The following is a 20760-nucleotide window of genomic DNA, read 5'->3' as shown; positions in this document are numbered from 1 at the left end:
AGACCTTCGCTTCATACAGTTACACATATGCTTCATTACACACTTTCATTTATGGATTCTGGCAATGACATTTCAGCTGGAGCTTTTGTCGCGAGTGGTATGTTAATGAAAGATCGGTATCTCAATATGTTTCTAGTTTAAATTAATATACATTTCGCAGTGTGCAGACCTCCACAATTAACCTGATACCCCAAATGAACAATTTTGGATAAGCCTAAAATAATTACGGGCATGGTTGACCACCCTCCTCCCTCCCAGCATTCATTCTTCTGGCGTTTCAGTTCGTCCTCCCAGCATTCATTCTTCTGGCGTTTCAGTTCGTCCTCCCAGTGGCACACGTTCAAAGTGGATGGCCCTTGATAATGTCCCGATTTCTCTCACTTGAGCCACAACTGTGTTTTACAGTCCATTATGTATTTTCCTACCAGTACACCTGCAGCATGAGAGAAGTTTGGATGGGATCTCTCTCCATGCTCACTCCACATGGACCCATGTCGCACTCCTGAGAGAAAAGGCAGTTGATAGCTTCGACTGGATGCTGTGTACAGATTGCTGGCTCGGATTCAGATCTCACGGTAGAAGTGGAGAAGGACCATAGTGAACGCCATTGTCACCATTACTTCAGCCGGTTAGAGGGGATGAGGTTTACACTGTTCTCAGTCAAATGATCCCTTCCATGCATCTAGATACCATCTGTGGTCACCTTCGCCATAACCTCGAGAGAGGACAGATCAGAACAACAGTTTAGGGCATTTCTGATTCAGGAAATACAGACAATTTATTTATGACAAATTATTCACTGTATGACAAATTAGTACTACTACCAATATTCTTAATACAAACGTCAAAGAGAATAATACACAGTTGAAACCATTTTTTCCCTTCCCAAATTGGCTTATACTCCCCTATCGTCTTGGCGATCTCACCACAGATTTACAGGGTCGGGAGTCAGAGGGCTAATTCTTAGGGAGAAATCCCGGCCATCCAGCAAACCCAATCTGATGAGATTTGTATTGAAGCAAGACAAAAACAAAACCACAGCAATACACTTCATCATATATCACTCGAGGTGGGGAAAACTTCAATCTATTTGGAGTAACTGTCAATCATTAATAGCATACCTTTTTTCCTTTTACAGGGAGTCAAGGGAAGAAAATGTATTTGAATATTTAGCAAAGAGCTCCAGGGAATTGGTAATTCCCCCTTTTGGACACAACTCACATTGTGATTCATGCACCCCCAAAAAACAACACTGCATGTTAATTAAAATAACAAATCAAATTAGAATTGCAACCCTTGATGACTCTATCTTAACTTAACTCTCTCCCATAAGGTAATGGTAGAGTAGACTAGACAGGTGTCCCTCATTCAGGGTCAGCGCTCTCTCTCTCTCTCTCCGTCCGGCTGCGCGCCTATGCGGCATCGTGCATACATGTATTTTGTCCCCACACCAAACGCGATCACGACACGCAGGTTAACATATCAAAACAAACTCAGAACCAATTACAATAATTTGGGGACAGGTCAAAAAGCATTTAAACATTTGTGGCAATTTAGCTAGCTAGCTTGCACTTGCTAGCTAATTTGTCCTATTTAGCTAGCTTGCTGTTGCTAGCTAATTTGTCATGGGATAAATTTGAGTTTTGAGTTGTTGTTTATATTATAACTGAAATGCACAAGGTCCTCTACTCCGACAATTAATCCACACATAAAGCGGTCAACTGAATTATTTCTAGTCATCTCTCCTCTTTCCAGGCTTTTTCTTCTTTTAACTTATATTGTGATTGTCATCTAAACATTCATAGTATTACCACGATGACCGACAACACCATTCGTCTTTCAATCACCCACGAGGGTATAACCAGGTGTGTTCGTAAATTTAATCTGGAGTGCCAGAGTGCTCTGGACGCTCGTAAAATCAAATCGTTGTCTGACTGTCCATTCGTAAATTCAGAGTGTTTTGCTCTCGGAGCATTAAGAGCGCACACTGGACACTCTGGCCGAGGATTAGGATTGATCCGAGCATTCTGACCTAACAACAGCAGTCAAGCACCCAAACTAACTGGCTAACGTTGGCTAGCTACTCCAGACCCAAATGAGAGAACAGCTCACTCTGAGAATTTTACTCACCCTAGCAGAGCTGGTTAGGCTTTTATGTTATACAGAGCATTGGTGACTGCAACTGGGCTGGCTAGCTCATCTTCAAAGAAGCATCTTCTGGAGTGAATGGATGGAGAATAAACTCTGTAGTTCTGTTCAGGACTACACTACAAGTCACCGGGTACCAGACAACTTCAGAGGAGAACAACAATAGAAGACTTGTTGGAACCCTTGTGGATAATCAGAGCTTTACAAGCGTGCAAAAAAGGCCCAACCTACTTTCCAAGGCGGCCCGGTTCCAGGAGATACACGGCAAACCAAGACATTTCAGGTAAATGCATTCATGATTTCTTATGCCAAGCGGGCGACGGTTTGTGTGCAAAGTATAAGTTTGTAGTTTCTAAATGTAGCAACGTTAAGTGTCTCTGTCCCTCTCTCTCCATGTCTTTTGTAACAATTAGCCATATTGTTGTCAGTCCACCAGGGACCTGTTTTTAACGTGTTAAGTGTGTATGTTTAGCCTGTGTTACCATTTTAATTAGCTAGTAAATAAATAATGAAACCAATTTGTGTACTACTGAATCATAAGAAAGGCTCAGGTTTTTGCAGATGCAAGGTTACGACTGTTCAGAATGATGATATGATACGAGGTTTAATTAATAAGTTGACTGTTTATAGATGTGATATGTAAAGACCTTTTTAGAGTTTAATTCAGGAGATGGTAACTCTTTAAAGAACCACTCTCGTGGTGTCCCAGATCCTAATTAGTTAATGATTCATTTAATTGGGTAACAATTAGACATATTTACAAAATTTAATAAATAAGTCTTCAGAATAATGTTAAAGTCAAGTCACAACACCGGTGACGGAGGTGGTTAGCTCATCAAAGTTATCGGCAGAGTCTCAAAACATATTCCAATCCGCGCTAGCAAAGCAGTCCTGTAGCATAATCTGATTCTGGTGACCATTTCTCAACGGAGAGAGTCACGGGTTCTTCCTGTTTGAGTCTCTGCTTGTTAACTTCTTGACACTACCCATCTCTTTAGCGGGATAATTATTATCAACAACTGCATGAATTGCATAGCGCCACATTCAAATAATATTACAAAAAATATTTATATTCATGAAATCACAAGTGCAATATAGCAAAACACAGTTTAGCCTTTTGTTAATCCACTTTGAAAATAAGCTTTACAGCGAAAGCAATCCAAGCGTTTGTAAGTTTATCGATTGCTCGACAAAACATTAACACCCAGTATCAAGTAGATGGTCAGAAAAGCAATCAAATGAATCGTTTACCTTTCATCTTCGGATGTTTTCACTCACGAGACTCCCAGTTACACAATAAATGTTCCTTTTGTTCCATAAAGATTATTTTTATATCCAAAATACCTCCATTTGTTTGGCGTGTTATGTTCAGAAATTCACAGGCTCGAGCGGTCACGACATCGCAGACGAAAATTCCAAATAGTATCCGTAATGTTCACAGAAACATGTCAAACATTTTTTATAATCAATCCTCAGGTTGTTTTTTCAATATATAATCGATAATATATCAACCGGGACTTTAGCTTTGTCAATAGGAGAGAGAGACACAATGGCTGCTCCATACTGTTGCGCAAGCACAACTCTGGGGACACCTAGCTATACACTGACGCAATGTGATCTTTCTCGCTCATTTTTCAAAATCAATGCCTGAAACTATGTGTAAAGACTGTGTTCACAACATGGGGAAGCCATAGGAAAAGGAATCTGGTTGATATCCCTTTAAATGGAGGGAAGGCATTCAATGGAACATGGAGCTTTCAAAATAGTCCACTTCCTGGTTGAATTTCCCTCAAGTTTTCGCCTGCAATATCAGTTCTGTTAAACTCACATACAATAGTGTTTTCTATCCTAATCTTACAATTATATGCATATTCTAGATTCTGGGCCTGAGAAATAGGCAGTTAAATTTGGGTATGTTTTTCATCCAAAAATCTAAATCCTGCCCCCTACACTCAACAGGTTAAGAGGAAGCAGGAGTACGGAGTCAGGATTTGATTTGCCAATTGGCGGCTGAGGGAGGGCCTTGTATGGTTGCATGTTGGTAAAATATCAGTGGTCTGGGACTTTATCGCCCCTAGTGGCATTGGAGACATGTTGATGGAAGTTGGGCATCACGTGTCTTAGTGATGCAGAATTAAAATTGCCCGCAATCAAAAAAGGAGCCTCTGAATGTAGATTTTCTTGCTTGTTATCTTTCTTATCCTGAGGTGGAATGTATACAACAGTCACGATAATAGCTGAAAACTCCCTCGGGACGTAGAAGGGTCAGATGAACAGTGTGTTGACACTTCCACCGCCCTGGGGTTAGCACACCAGTTGATGTAGAGGCAACCCCCCCCCCCCCCCGATTTCCCTGACTGTCCTTTCTGCCCAGTGAATGGAGAATCCATCGAGTAGCATCTTGTCCGAAGCCATGTTTCAGAAAATCGACGAATATTGCAGTTTCGAGATTCCCGTTGGTAGCAAATCCGCAATCGGAGGTCATCTATCTTATCGTGTATGTTGGAGGGGAAGAGGTGACTGATTTTCCCTTCGCCTTAATTTTACCAAGCTCAAGTTTTAAAAAAAAGATGGAATAGGGTTAGAGCTTGTAAAACGGCAGCCATCCAGTACGGCGCAATCTATACTGTGCAGTAGTGTTTTTTTTACTGTTGAGATTACAGAAAAGTCTTACAGTGAAGGGCATTTTTTTATATTTTCATAATTAATTGGCTGACATATTTCACCACAATGTGTTTCCATCTCCTCTGTTCCTTTCTCAAATGTGCAGAGGGGCTGTCAAGTTTAATTCAACGTTTTGTTGTGAAAATGTTACTATCACTTCGTTTCCCAGATTAAGCACAGGGAAGCTACAGGAACAGGGTTGGAGAGCCAATGGCATACAGAGTTTGGGCAGAATACCATCTGTCGCGCAGATGATATGGGTTGATGGGTGGAGAGAAATAACTGGAGGAGCCTACCTGGCATGATTGGAAAACGAACTGGCATCCATTCACTATTCAAGTGCACACAGATGACATGCATTTTTACCCCTGGCCTTGTTCCTGACTGGCTGATGTCATAATCGCCATAGCCTGTCCAACCAATCAAATCCTCCTTTCGGAGGTGGTCAGGAAGATATGATCACAATCAGTTCTTTTAATAATCTACACTGGTATAAAAATGTGTTTTTATTTCAAATTGAATACAGAAAAGTCAACCTAACAACTATGACAGACATACAGATATTAACTTTGATCAACACAACAAAGGTAAAAGCAAATATACAGTAACTCTGAACACATGAGATATGACTTTGGTGCTGTCAAATGTCTAAAACGCTATATACAGTCCACATACTATAGAAACGTTCATTCATAGGTCATATTCAAGAATTGGTTGTCTATTTCCAAAATAACGGTTGAACAACAAAAAACATTCAAGCAAAAGCATAACACATTGAAAATGCATAAAAAATGTCAAAAGTAATAGATGACAGAATAAAGGATTTAAAAAAGACACAGGAAAGTAAGTTATTTCCTGTCAATTGATGGAATAGGAATTACGTGACTATATCAAGTCCAAAACGCACCATTTTTAGTATATATAAAATCCACTCAGAACTGCTCAAATGCCATGGTATCATGGAAAAGGATAACACTTGTATTTACAGCCTGGCCACACCAAGCTTTCAACAAAAAATAGATGCTTTCAAAGGTCTTGCATTCTTCCAAAACATTTTCAATAGTTACTGGTGGAGCGCATGCTACGGTTGCAGTCCCTATGGCTCTTTGTTACAAAAGTATGGGGGCAACAAATGAAAAGACACTCCCTTGCAGTATATATGGCTTAATCCTGATTATCACTATTCTGATGGTTTGAATAAAATCAACCAATTGTCGTGGGCTTTTGAATAATGTCCATTAGTAAAGTCAACCAACCAAGGTTGTCTTCAATTCCAGAGCTTCTATTCTCTTCAGTTCTCAGGAGATCTTGTCCACCGTAAGCTCCTGCAGTTGCTCCTCAACAGAACTCAGCTGATCCTCCTCGCTCTGTTGCTGCTCTGGCTCCTGGTTAGACTTCTGCTCCATACCAGGCTCTCCCTCTGGTTCATGGCGCCCATTCTCCATGTTCTCTGTGCTCTCGAAGCAGCCAGAGTCCCTGGGTACATCACCCTTCTCCTCAGTACTACTTCCCTCCTCCTCCTCCTCTGGCTCAGACTCGTCATCCGCTGAGGGGGGACAAAGACCAAAACAATCAGCATCAATACAGCGTCGATAACGATCCCATCAATTTCAGTTTTGGTCCAAATACATTATTTCAGTATGCATGTGCCTCTAACATCAGAGAAATTGCCTTTGAAGTCAAGTGCAGTGCGACGTCAGCGCAGTGTGGTTCGTTTGAATCCCAGTCGTGGTGTACGTAATTTAAAACAGGGAAGCACGTTGAAGCCTGAGGGGGCTAGCAGCTAACAGCCAACCAAGCACTTATGTTCAGAACAGAGGAAACAGCCATAATGATATGGATCATAACTGGTCGGAAACTGGTTTTTAAATGAGAGCTAATTATCTGACTCGAGGGAAGAGAGCTCCCATAAAGTGTTTGAGGGCCAAATGAGGTTTCCTACAGGCCAATGCAATAACTTGTGAGCGGGAATGTTGTACCTTTTACTGTACAGTTTGGCTCATGAAATTAAGCTAATTAGGTAGCAGTTTCCCAAGAAAGGAGAGAAAGCTGAAGATGGCACTGTACAGAGAACAGTTATAGGCTTTGCTAAAAATGTCCTGCATTACATCTTGAAGTACAACATAGGAGGCTATGCTCCCATGTAAATGAGAAATGAATACATACAATGGGGTGATCGCTTACAGGTACATTATTGCATCATCTATCTATCATGTAAAGCATTGCATCTGTGTGCTTAGTCTTTCTGTGATTTATTTTGTGATCATGGGCCCCCTATAGTGTTTCTTGTGTGATCTAGTATGCTATTATATGGAATTGAGTGTGGACCTACAGTCACGCAGCAGCTCAGTAGCAGTCAGAATCTTGGTACGTTGCTCAGCATCTGTGATGTTAAGTTCGTTGAGGTGGGACTCCTTCAGGCCGCCAAAGTCCTCCAGGCTTTGGAAGCCGTGCATAGACAGCAAAGAGCCCAGCTCCTGAACAACAGAGAGAATCACCACATTAGCATTAGTTTTTCACAATAATCCAAAAATAAATGTTAATAATTTGACAGGGATTTCTGAGGGCTACGAATGCAATTATATGAGATGCGTTGTCAGATACTTATCCAGTTTCACTAATGTCTTTATACATCACCTTTTCCAAATCTGAGCTGATCGAAGTTAATAATGATTGCTCTTTGATTGCGTTCTCTAAGCCAATTGTCTATTTGAATCTGTATGAGATTAAGAGGATATGACTGTCTTACGGTGAGACCGATCCTCTCCAGAACTTCCTCCAGGGTCTGGGGCTTGTTTTTGGCCATGGAGAAGCGGTTCTTGCTGGAGCACATTTTCCTCATGGGCGGCGTGGCCTCATCTGGTAAGATGTTGACATAGATGAACTTGAAGGTGCCCACCTTGTTGTTGAGCTTCCCTGTCCATGTGCCCACCGGGTCCTTCTCAATGATCTGGATGATGTCTCCTTTCTGTGGGAGAAACAGTGGATCATGAATACCTCGATTCAAACTAGATCCAATCTGCTTCCCAGTTATATAATATAATGTGACCACATACAGTACCTTCAGAAAGTATTCATACCCCTTGACTTATTCCACATTTTGTTATGTTACAGCCTGAATTAAATAATGGATGACAGATTTTTTTTCTCACCCATCTACACACAACACCACATAATGACAAAGTGAAAACATGTTTAGATTACTTTGCAAATTAGTTTAAAATGAAATTCAAAAATCTAATTTGCATAAGTATTCACACCCCTGAGTCAATACTTTGTAGAAGCGCCTTTGAGGGTGATTATAGTCATCTTTGGTATGACTGTGTCAGCTTTACACATCTGGATTTGGGGATTTTCTCCCTTTTCTTCCTTGCAGATAGTCTCAAGCTGTTAACCCTGCCATTTCCTGGTTGCTAAAATGCTAATAGTATAGATCATTTCAGTTTGTATGACATAACAAGCAAGTATGATGTAGAGAATCATTGTACCATCATAACCGCAGTGAAATATATTTTCCATAAGTTGGTGTACAAAACCGTAAGTAAAAGATGCAAAAATGAAACTTAAGAACGGGAATCATAGAAATAGCGCACAATGAGTGACAGATCTATAACTGGTCGGATCACCAAAAAAGTTACATATTGCAGCTTTAAATTAGATGGGGAGCGGCGTTGAATAGCAATCTTCAAGTCTTTCCAATGGGATTCAAGTATGGTCTTTGGCTGGGCCATTCAAGGACTTTCACATTCTTGTTCTAGCATTGCTTTGGCTGTATACTTGGGGTCATTGTCATGTTGGAACGTAAATATTCTCCCGTCTAAGGTAATTTGCACTCGGAAGAAAGGTCTTAAGGATTTGTCTGCATTTAGCTCCATTCATTGTTCCCTCTAACCTTACCAGTCTCACAGTCCCTGCAACTGACAAGCATCCCCATAGCATGATGCTGCCACCACAATGCTTCATGGTAGAGATGGTGTTAGACGGGTGATGAGCTGTGCCTGGTTTTCTTCAGACCACAGAATCTCGCACGTTCCGTCATGTGCCTTTTTCTCAGGAGTGTCTGGCCACTCTCCCATAAAGCCCATTGGTGAATTGGTGTAGAGACTGTTGTCCTTCTGGCAGGTCCTCCCATCTCAGCCAAGTTCTGTCAGAATGGTCATGGGTCCTTGGCCACCTCCCTGACCGGTAGCTCAGTTAGGTTGTACGGCCAGCTCTAGGCTGAGTAGTTCAATATTCTTTTCAATTTCCCAATGAGGAAGACCACTGTGCTCTTGGAAACTTTCAACACTCTAGAAATTGTTTTATACCCTTCCTCAGATACAGTATCTTCCTCATCACAATTCTCTCGGAGATCTACAGACAGTTCCTTGTACTTCATGGTATAGTTTCTGCTCTGACATGCAATGTCAACTGTGGGACCTTTTATATAGACAGGTGTATATCTTTCTAAATTCTGTCCAAACAATTGAATTGGCCACAGGTGGGACTACGTGCCATTTCATTTAATACATTTTCAGAAATGACTAAAAACATGTTTTTACTTTGTCATTATAGGGTATTGTGAGTAGATGATTGAGAGAAAAACATCTGTATAATCCGTTTTGAATTCAGGCTACACCAACAAAATGTGGAATAAGTCAAAGGGTATGAATACTTTCTGAAGGCTCTGTACATTTTGTAGTACTATGTGAAGTGGTTCGTTCTGTCACTTTTCTGCAGGAGAAACAGTGGATGACTACCTTGATCCAAGCATTATCTGCATTCCAGTTAAGTAGTATATGATCACATACATTTTGTGGTATACAGTATGTGAAGTCTGTCTGCAATTCTATACTTCACTGAGCTACTCTAATAATGGCTACATGTCTAATCTGGTCAGCGCCCAGTACAATTGGCCTCTATATAGATTCAGCCATGGATGATGACTAAGGAACCATTCTTTTATTTCACAATCTGTTAACAAGTTCTTTCAGGAGGGCCTTACTGGTTAAACCAGTCTGAATGCGGCTAGGGGGCAGTATTCGGAAGTTTGGATGATTGACGTGCCCAATGTAAACTGCCTGTTACTCAGGCCAGAAGCTAGGATATGCATATAATTGGTAGTATTGGATAGAAAACACTAATGTTCCCAAAACTATTAACATAAAGTCTGTGTATAACAGGACTTATATAGCAGGCGAAAACCTGAGGAGAATCCATCCAGATTTTTTTGTTGTTGAGCTCACCACTCATTATAATGGCTGTCTATGGGAATGTGAATGGAATACCTCCCAGATTGCACTTCCTAGGGCTTCCAGTAGATGTCAAGTCTTTAGAAAGAGTTTCAGGCTTGTTTTTTGAAAAATGAGCTAGAATTTGTAGTTTTTGTAAGTGGCTCCCATTTTGGCTGTAGTGTTGTGGTGGAACGTTGGTGAGGGCGCGCACTTCGTTATTTATCTCCGGTAATGAACATACTATTCTCCGTCTTAATTTTAGCATTTTTTTACATATCAGGGTACCTGAGGATTCATTAGAAACATTGACTTGTTTAGGCGAAGTTTATTGGTAACTTTCGGGATTCATTTGTATGCATTTTGAACGAGGGAAACCGGTGGATTATTGAGTCAAGCGCGCCAACTAAACGTATTACTTTTTTGGGATATAAAGAAGGACTTTATTGAACAAAAGGACCATTTGATGAGGACGAACATCTTCAAAGGTAAGTGATTTTATTTTATCGCCATTTCTGACTTTCGTGATGCCTCTGCTTAGTTGGAAAATGTTTAATGTGTTTGTATGCGGGGCGCTGTCCTCAGATAATCGTATGGTGTGCTTTCGCCTTAAAGCCTTAATGAAATCTGACAAAGCGGCGAGATGAACAAGAAGTTAAGCTTTTAAACAATGTAAGACACTTGTATTTTCATGAACGTTTAATATTTTGAATTTCACACTGCAATTTTACCGTATGTTGTCGAGGTGTGGCGCTAGCGGCACGCCTAACCCAAAGAGGCTAAGTGGACCGTCAGTCTGGTTAAACCAGGCTACTTACTTGGAGCTTGAGGGACTCTATGTCGTAGGGGCTGGGGATGAAGTCTGTGTGGACACGAGCACGACCACAGAAGGGGCCTGTGTAGGGAGAACTGGACTCCTCCAACCTCATGCTGTCTCTCTGGCTGTAGCCACTGTCCAGGCTCTGGCGGTCCCCACCTGTTGTAATACACAACACCCATAGTCAGACAATCACTGGAAATCACTTGGCTTGGTTAGATATATTTAATTTAACTTATCTAAACTTACACCCAGAGAGCTGGCGAGAGACGGGGCTGTGGACAGTGTCCTCGGAGCCATTGGAGCACACAGATGCCCTATTGCCTGCAATCAGGCCTGGCATCCAGTCTGTGGTGGGAGACAGTGAGCCCTCCTCACCACTCTCCCCCTGTATACATAAAGGATATTATTTAGGTGTTATACAACAGACAGAGCCTTCAGGTCAAAATATGCCCTAACGATAGACATATATTCGTTATACAAAAAAGGTGTGTTGTGTATATACATGCAGTGGGGAGAACAAGTATTTGATACACTGCCGATTTTCCTACATACAAAGCATGTAGAGGTCTGTAATTGTTATCATAGGTACACTTCAACTGTGAGAGATGGAATCTAAAACAAAAATCCAGAAAAATCACATTATGATTTTTAAGTAATTAATTTGCATTTTATTGCATTACATAAGTACTTGATACATCAGAAAAGCAGAACTTAATATTTGGTACAGAAACCTGCTCAATGGGATTGAGATCCGGGTTCTTTGCTGGCCATGGCAGAACACTGACATTCCTGTCTTGCAGGAAATCACACACAGAACGAGCAGTATGGCTGGTGGCATTGTCATGCTGGAGTGTCATGTCAGGTAGAGCCTGCAGGAAGGGTACCACATGAGGGAGGAAGATGTCTTCCCTATAACACACAGCATCGAGATTGCCTGCAATGACAACAAGTTCAGCCTGTTGATGCTGTAACATACCGCCCCAGACCACGACGAACCCTCCACCTCCAAATCGATCCCACTCCAGAATACAGGACTCGGTGTAACGCTCATTCCTTCGACAAAAAGCGTGAATCCGACCAGCACCCCTGGTGAGACAACTGTGACTCGTCAGTGAAGAGCACTTTTTGCCAGTCCTGTCTGATCCAGCGACGGTGATGTCTGGTGAGGACCTGCCTTACAGCAGGTCTACAAGGCCTCAGTCCAGCCTCTCTGTCTATTGCGGACAGTCTGAGCACCAATGGAGGGATTGTGCGTTCCTGCTGTAACTCGGGCAGTTGTTGTTGCCATCCTGTACCTGTCCAGCAGGTGTGATGTTCAGATGTACCGATCCTGTGCAGGTGTTGTTAAATGTGGTCTGCCACTGCGAGGACTATCAGCTGTCCATCTTGTATCCCTGTAGCACTGTCTTAGGCGTCTCACAGTATGGACATTGCAATTTATTGCCCTGGCCGCATCTGCAGTCCTCATGCTTCCTTGCAGCATGCCGAAGGCACGTTCACACAGATAAGCAGGGACCCTGGACATCTTTCTTTTGGTGTTTTTTCAGAGTCAGTAGAAAGGCCTCTTTAGTGTCCTAAGTTTTCATAACTTTGACCTTAATTGCCTACCGTCTGTAAGCTGTTAGTGTCTTAACAACCGTTCCACAGGTGCATGTTCATTAATTGTTCATGGTTCATTGAACAAGTATCGGAAACAGTGTAAACCCTTTACAATGAAAATCTGGGTTATTATTTGGATTTTTTTTTGGTGGGGGGGGTTTTAGGGTACTGCTGAGTTTAATTGCTATTTTATTAGACAACCTGTCAGTTATGATGATGTATTGGTAAGAAGACAGACATCACGTTGTAAGCTTTGGAACCATCTTTGTTCAGACCAAACCATAGTGTTATGGGCACTGTAGTATATCATGCTACACTTACCCCCTCCTCTGCCAGGGCCTTCTGTACCGTCTTGGATGTTTTGCGGGTCATGGTGCGTGAGATGACTTTACGCCACGACTTCTTCCCCTGCTTACTGCCACTCTTTAATGCATCCTCCACAGGCATATCCTCTGGCACCTAAAAGGTTCATTTTGGTTACCATTTCAACATTCACATAAGTCTGTCTTTGCAAAATGTGGGTGTTGTGTGCTGTTTTTATCTATGTGGAACACAAATGAAGTGCACAGGGTCACCTAACAAGGGCTGGTGCGGTCATTAAACTATGTCAGCCGGTAATTAACATAAACAGGTGTAGCATCTCCTGTCTTCCAAGCATAGCCCACAAACCACTGATGCAGACCTTTGGAACACATTTTAAGTCTAATAAATCCTATTAAAGTAGCCTACACCATCACAACAAATCCATTCATTATTTCAGACAAGTCTAAAGAAACATGACATGAAGAAAATGTAGTCTATTTCAGAATAACAGATTAGCATACTCCGAGATGCCCTTTTATAAAAGGCCCTGATCTGGCTATACCATATTGTGAGCTACACTAGTTCATTTAGAAGACAAGATTTGTTTAGAATTTCGTGGCATTATTTTATATTTTATAGTATGAAGATTATAATTGAATACATTCTAAGGCATGATGCTACTTTAATGGTGATTTGAAAAACGTTGCATGCAAAGCTTCGCTTTGTTTCTTGTGCAGGCTACACACACTTCATCAGTCTCTCATTCACAATTTGACAAGCACTTGATAATATTCTCACCAGGCCTCGAATTTCCTGGCGGCATCCCCCTTGTGTGGCCGTAATGCCCTCTTAAAAAACTCTGGCCTTTTGCGGCCAAAGTGGCCGTTGTGCTCTTGGACTGAATATAATAACTAGAATTCCCTTCTCTCAGCTGCCAATCGTTGTGCTCCAAAGCACCTATCTCACATGGCTCTCTGATATGTCAATTCGTATTATAAACTGGATGTTAGAGCCCTGTATGCTGATTGGCTGACAGCCGTGGTATATCAGACCACATACCACGGGCATGACAAAACATGTATTTCTTTTTAACCCCCTTTTCTATCCAATTGTTAGTAGTGGCCGCAAATGCAATTATGCATCTAATGCTTTATTATAAAGGTGAAGTTTTATGGTGAAAATGGACTTGAAACTCACGTGCGGCCTATCTATGCCAGTTAGGCTCTACATCGGTAGGCTCTGCTTAATTATTATATATTTATATATATTTTTCTCCCCTTTTTCTCCTCCTAAACATGACCAGCCAAACCGCGCTTCTTAACACCCGCCCACTTAACCCGGAAGCAAGCTGCACCAATGTGTCGGAAGAAACGCCATTCACTGGACGACAGAGGTCAGCCTGCAGAGGTCACTTTAGTTGTGACACAAACCTTATCCAGACATATAGGACTATGGGCTAAGCTACATGAGGTGGGCGACTATGATTTGAAATAGTCGGCAAATAAAAAGGCATGCACTGTTTCTTGCCTTACTGAACAAGCTGAGCATCATTCATAAGTGATAAGTTAATATTGTCACCCATCAGATTATTCTTCATTTAATCTCGTCTTCACATTCACTAAATAATATACATAATATACTTGAAAAAAATACATGTCATCTATGCACTTAAATAGCGAATGGAGGACTCTTTTCCCATGGTTCATTTTCATGCCACCCAGGTAGGCTGTACTCCTGTTGTAAAAGATAAGCAAAATGCTTAATATTAGTAAACTTGAGAAGTAAATATAGTAGGCCTAGCCTATAGAAAGCTGATGGGATTTTTTTAAGAGGCATCTCAACTCTTTCTCACGCAATTGCATAGCCTATATAAATGTTGCGCAACATGAGTTCATGGGCTCTCATTAAGTGTTTGATTAGATTTTTGATCACATTTGCATTGACGTCAGAGTGATTAGAAGAACAATAGAGGGCTGAGTACCAGGCAGTTGGCAAGTTTGGTAGGCTACTTATGACCATCAGCATCAGAGCTTAGAGAAGCCAAGTTACCATGATTAAACAGTCACGTGGAATTTGACTGTGATCATGACTCATGACCACTGAGGCGTAATACGGTCACCATAACAGCCCTACACCTAACCTAACTGATTTCATTCACAAAAATGTAAGTGATCAATGTAACTTGTGTGATTATGTGCTCTAGAGTGGTTCATGCACACGCTTCACACACACAAACGGATTGCAGTGTGTGACGTGAATCAGTGATTGGGATGCTGTGTGGGGGAGAGTGCTTCCAGTGAGGCTTGGCTGTGATGACAGTTTGTGTGTGTCACCGGCAGAAGGCCCAGAGAGAGAGAGAAGAGCAGAGCATGGCGCAGTGAGTCATACTAGCTCCTCCCCACAGGGCTACAGTGCTGTGTCAGTATGGCTTCTTGGTGAACATGGAAGCCTACAACCCCATCTTCAGCACAACAGACCACATCACCACAAGTACTGTAAACACATACAGCAGATTTATCATATACATAAAGAGCAAAACTTGAAAATAAATACAGAAACACATACAAAAGCATGGATGCACGCACGCACCTACAAAATCAATAGAACATTGCTTAGGCTGATATCTCATTATTTAATCATCTCCGGAGGTGGAATAGTTATGGTGAATGGGATCTGGCTGAGAAGCAGCAGACTGTCTGGAAGACACCGCAGCCAGCGGTTCTCTGCTTGACTGGCTTTCACAGAGGACATCCTGCTCTGGTATTTCTGTCCTTCTGTCTCTCAATGTGGTTTAATTTGCCCGCAGCTCTAAGCTTCATCCTCTGAACTTCCTCTCATTGTTGAAAACCTCTTCTAAACTTCTACCTCTGTCTAACTTCCAGTCATACTGTTTGTAAAATACAGTAGAGAAATAAATGCTATCCAGTCAAGTTTGATTATATTGTCATCAACGTAAAACTGAGGAAGTCCAGACCTCGGCTATTGTTGGTGTCAGTTGTCGACAGTTCTTTGTTTTTTTGCAATTTTTGGGAAGCACGAACTGCAAACTTCCATTTATCGTTATAGATTCAAACACTGATGTCAGTTTTCCCTTTGTGTTCAATAGACAATTTAGTGTGAATGTGGGTATGGTTGAAACTCAGTTGTTTGCATTGAACGTTAACCAGTATGTCCTCCGTCGAGGAACAAGTACTTTTAGAATTTCAGTCAACTAAGAGATTGAATTTGAAACCATCCCTGTATTTATTCAATCCATTTTAGCTATTAAACTGTAACGTGATGGGATTATGTGAATACATATGGCTGCCAATGGAAGACAGATGCTTTTGTTTTTAATAGAGGTAGTTCGGTGAACCATGCTCATGTGAAGAGTAACCTTCCCCAAAGGCCTGAAGAATTGCTTTTGCTTCCCAAGCTAATGCCTAGGCTTTAGCTCAGAAGGCTAACACAGCAGACTGTGGACCCGGGTTCAAAGCCAGTCAGTCTCACTGTAAACTTACTGTGTAGTCCAAGTTGAACTCCTTGTCCACCACTACTGGGGACTTGGGCTTCATGAAGTCCTTGAAGCTGCTGGACCTCTGCAGGGTGAGCTGTGGAGGCAGAGGGAGGACACAGATAATTAATGTAGGGGAGACCTAGAGAAATACACATGAGTCATAAAAAATATAATCTCAACATTCAAGTCATGTGGTCTTAAAAACGTACAACATTTCGTCAAAGATATTTTTGCACTCAGAGTTCTTCTAGTAAAATACACAGACAGTTGTAATAGAGACAATGAGCCAGGAGGAGATAGAACCTTGGCATGATACCTAAAATACAGTAGAGAACACATGGTAAAATCTATCATTTTGGCAACTTCTTTTAAATATTTTATTTTTAGATTTGAGGAAGAAGAAACTATCAGATACAGCTGAGAAGAAGAGCCAAAATGCCACTGTGGCCACTCTGGGGGTTTAAGCCTGGTTATGGTTCAGGCCTCTTGTTGAGCACTTACAGTAATGACAAACTCTGAATCATCAAGTTTATTAAAATGAGAACTTAACAAAACCAATTCCTCTTATTTCATGAAGCGCCTACATTCAACTAAATGTACCTGATAGACATTTCTCAGAACATTAGAAACAGCTGTGTGCAGAGTTTGTTTGTTGTTGGTTGAAATCACTCCTGAGATGGTACTTTACACACTGATGTTTCACTATACGTGGTATCACGTCCTTATCAGTCGAGATTCACAGAATAAATCTATATCAGGCTTAGTCATGACGCTAGCTCGGCAGGTCGTCATGGGATATTTAGTCATATATTATGGGATATGTATCCTTACAGTATATCCTGATCAATATCTGACTACAGGTCAAAAGGACACTGCTGCTCCCAAAGCTGCCTGCACAGATGGTGACTGTATTAAAAAGTGCATTTTGTACCTTTTCTGGGTCACAAATCAATACAATGGGCTGATCCCAACCAGGTTATACCAGCATGCAGCATGAGACACGGCTTACCCAGATCGACAAGGCTTAGACGCAATCAATAACATTATAGAATACTGTTCCCAAAATATGGCAAAGATAAAAGCTGAAGTCACGTCTGCTGTTTTTCTAGACTAGGGTGCTTCTATTTGCTCTATGCCTCCATCTCTAGTCTCTCCAATGCATTTCAATGAACCCCTTAATTAGCCTTTGTGTCTGTTCTCATCTCTGATTATACACTTCAGCTATGAATCAAAGATATCCCCCATCTGTGATTACACATATGATCGAGTCTCAATTTGATACTGCACTGAGAATCAATACATTAATCGTTGATGCGGTCAAACAGTTTCCACTTGGAATTCTCTATAGCGACAGGGCAGAGTGGGGTAAGTTGAGAATATATGTGTATTTGATATTCAGCATCACTCCGTCAAGGAAATTATTGTATTCTTTCTAACAAAGCTATCTCCATAACATTTCAGGATGTTGTGTATCCCTGGAAATAAGAATTAATGTAAAACATTACAGTTTTGAGAACATAACCGAGTCCAAAAAAGGTGGTCTCTTGGCACAACTTATCCTGGGTATACGGGGCAAGTTGAGCCACGGGACAGGTTAAGTTAAGCCGCCTACAATTTGCTGTACTGAATTAAATATTGCCACTACTTTTTCAAAACCATATTTAGTTTTCAAACACTCATTCAACGCAATCACACCCCCTTTTTCTCCCCTATTTCGATCTTGTCTCATCGCTGCAACTCCCCAAAGGGCTTGGGAGGCGAAGGTCGAGTCATGTGTCCTCCGAAACATTACCAGCCAAACCGCGCTTCTTAACACCTGCCCACTTAACCCGGAAGCCAGCCGCACCAATGTGTCGGAGGAAACGCCATTCAACTGGACGACAGAGGTCAGTTTGCAGGCGCTCGGCCTGCCACAAGGAGTCGCTAGAGCGCGATGAGCCAAGTAAAGCCCCCCGACCAAACCCTCCCTTAACCCGGGCGACGCTGGACCAACTGTGTGCCGCCCTATGGGACTACCGATCATGGATGGTTGTGATACAGCCCGAGATTGAATCCTGGTCTGTAGTGACGCCTCTAGCACTGCAAAGCAGTGCCTTTGACCGCTGCGCCACTCGGGGGCCCCATTTAGTCTTTAATTCATTTTAAGAATCTTTTAACACAGGCTTAACACCAAACAAACACTTACTACTTTTTAAAAACACAGTACAGGCCCTTTTTTTTACTTCATGGGATCAGAAATAATGCCTTGCATTGTGCCTGGGAAGAAAACACTTCAATTTTCTCAACTTGCTATTAGCTCAACTTACCCCAAGGCAAACATTTGGACTATATTAGCCCACACAGCTACAGTACAAGGATGGACTTTCATGCTAGCTTTAGGACCTCATATTGAAGCTTTTAGAGACCCCCAACTGATGTATAGAAACATTTTAAAATATCTACTTTGCTTTAGAAACAAGCATCATGAAACCTCTAACTGTTTTTTGGACCTAACTTGCTTACCCCTTTTTCACATTTTGTTCTTCACAGACTCCATGAAATTATTAAACATTTTGTGTATGATTTCCTAGAAACAAGGGAGTCTCAACTTACCCCACTCTCCCCTAAGCAGCCATTACTTTCCATATGACACCATGGCCTATGTTCACATCCACCTCTCCTTCTTGCCTAAAGAATCCTAAAAATAATTCTAAAAATCCACAGAATGTGGGTATATGTTGGGCAACTGTCAGTATCCAATTGCTGCAGGTGTCTAGACAGCCTTGGTGGCAATAGTGGTCTATGTCGTCTCTTCCTGATGCCACTGAATTAGAGAGAACAACGTCTCAGAGAAGATGGCGTTTGTGTAGTTTATCGTGATAGGCATTAGTATCATCTAATATCCATTAGGTGATCTTGCTGAGGAGCAAATCATTTGCCTTGTCTAGCATCAAAACCCACTGAAGTGTCATGGTGGTGAGGAGCAGTGAGGTGATGAGATGTGTAATGATGAAACTTGGATAGAAGCGTAGAATATGCATGTAAATGGAAAATAAGGGCACTGGTGTTAAACATAGGAGAATAGCTGTTACCCAACCAAGCCAGTAGAGCTTTAGAGCGAGAAGCCACAAAATGCCTAAGTATGACTCAAACTGAATTTATCTGCTACATCCATGGCCAATAGCAATGAATCATACAGCAATATTAGAGGAACTAAGGTTTAGTGCCAAGAGAAGCAATACTTTGTCTTTTTAACCCTGACAACCAAGGCTCCCATCTATTTCAGTTCCAAGTTTCAGGGGTTTTTCTTTTCTTTTCAGGTCACCACAAAGGTTTCTTCTAAGCCTGTGTAGCAAAACCTGTCCGTGTTGGCTGCACATACAGACAATGGGCTAATGTGCCTCTCACCGTCGTCAGTGTTTGAGTTTGTACAAGGGAATGAGCCGGAGAAAGTAGCACTCTAAATTACTGTTCATCATGTGTTCATTCATCAATAAGATGAACACGTTGTGTTGCTCTCGTTTTAGCAAAAAACTTTTTTTTTCACTTGATCACTACTCATTTTGAGAAGAAAGAAAATTGCAGTCCAAAGCCCTTTTTGCGGTGTTCAGACAGCTCTTCTCCTCTGTCTTTGCACTTTGTATCAGCATGACTCACAGACACAATCCTCCCATCCAAACACAGACAACCCTGACCTCCTCACCTTCTTCTTCTGCACCTTCTCCTGCACCTGCTCCTTCTCTGAGGCGTTGGAAGGTTTTCGCCGTAACATTGTTCCTCTACAGTTCCTCCTGCTACTCTTTTTGGTCAAACAGTGGAGAGACGGGCACCAACACAGACTTCAGCAGCTCCTGTCACTCTGATGTCACTTCTAGAGAGCTCTGACAAAACAGTAGAGACAAAAAAGAGTGACTTCCTGTTTGACAGAGTGGAGCAGAGACTGCGAGGAAGACACGTGACCACACAGGAAGTGGAGAAGCAAACGTCTGTAGGCGCTTTGGTTTAGGTTTGACAAGGGAAACTCAACTTGTATTTTATTTTCTTCCTTTTCATTATCTTAATAACCTTGGGTACCAGGCTTTTTTCGACGTACGTTGCTGGTGAAAGTGCCGATTTCATCTCTTAAGTTCACAATACTTTATGTCTTTATACTGTATGTCTTCCATTTCCTAATAATTGCTCCCACAGTTGATTTCTTCAAACCAAGCTGCTTACCTATTGCAGATTCAGTCTTCCCAGCCTGGTGCAGGTCTACAATTTTGTTTCTGGTGTCCTTTGACAGCTCTTTGCTCTTGGCCATAGTGGAGTTTGGAGTGTGACTGTTTGAGGTTGTGGACAGGTGTTTTATACTGAGAACAAGTTCAAACAGGTGCCATTAATACAGGTAATGAGAGGAGGACAGAGGAGCCTCTTAAAGAAGTTACAGGTCTGTGAGAGCCAGAAATCTTGCTTGTTTGTAGGTGACCAAATACTTATTTTCCACCATAATTTGCAAATAAATTCATTAAAAATCCTACAATGTGATTTTCTGGATTTTTGTC

At 41.7% G+C, this 20760-nt stretch overlaps 1 protein-coding gene across 1 annotated transcript; it reads right to left on the bottom strand.

Annotated features, from left to right (window-relative positions):
• Nucleotides 1–5305: 5305 nt before the first annotated feature.
• On the bottom strand, nucleotides 5306–20113 carry sash3 (SAM and SH3 domain containing 3). Its single transcript, XM_064974065.1, has 8 exons — nucleotides 19923–20113; nucleotides 16245–16334; nucleotides 12763–12900; nucleotides 11089–11227; nucleotides 10841–10998; nucleotides 7562–7780; nucleotides 7145–7289; nucleotides 5306–6358 (listed from the first exon to the last, which is right to left on the bottom strand). The coding sequence occupies exons 1-8, from the start codon at nucleotides 19989–19991 to the stop codon at nucleotides 6111–6113; spliced, it is 1206 nt and encodes a 401-aa protein (XP_064830137.1). The 5' UTR covers nucleotides 19992–20113; the 3' UTR covers nucleotides 5306–6110.
• Between the last annotated feature and the right edge of the window lie 647 nt (nucleotides 20114–20760).

Source organism: Oncorhynchus masou, chromosome 9, assembly GCF_036934945.1.
Source record: "Oncorhynchus masou masou isolate Uvic2021 chromosome 9, UVic_Omas_1.1, whole genome shotgun sequence".
NCBI lineage: Eukaryota > Metazoa > Chordata > Actinopteri > Salmoniformes > Salmonidae > Oncorhynchus > Oncorhynchus masou.
This window is presented reverse-complemented; position numbering and strand designations above follow the sequence as displayed.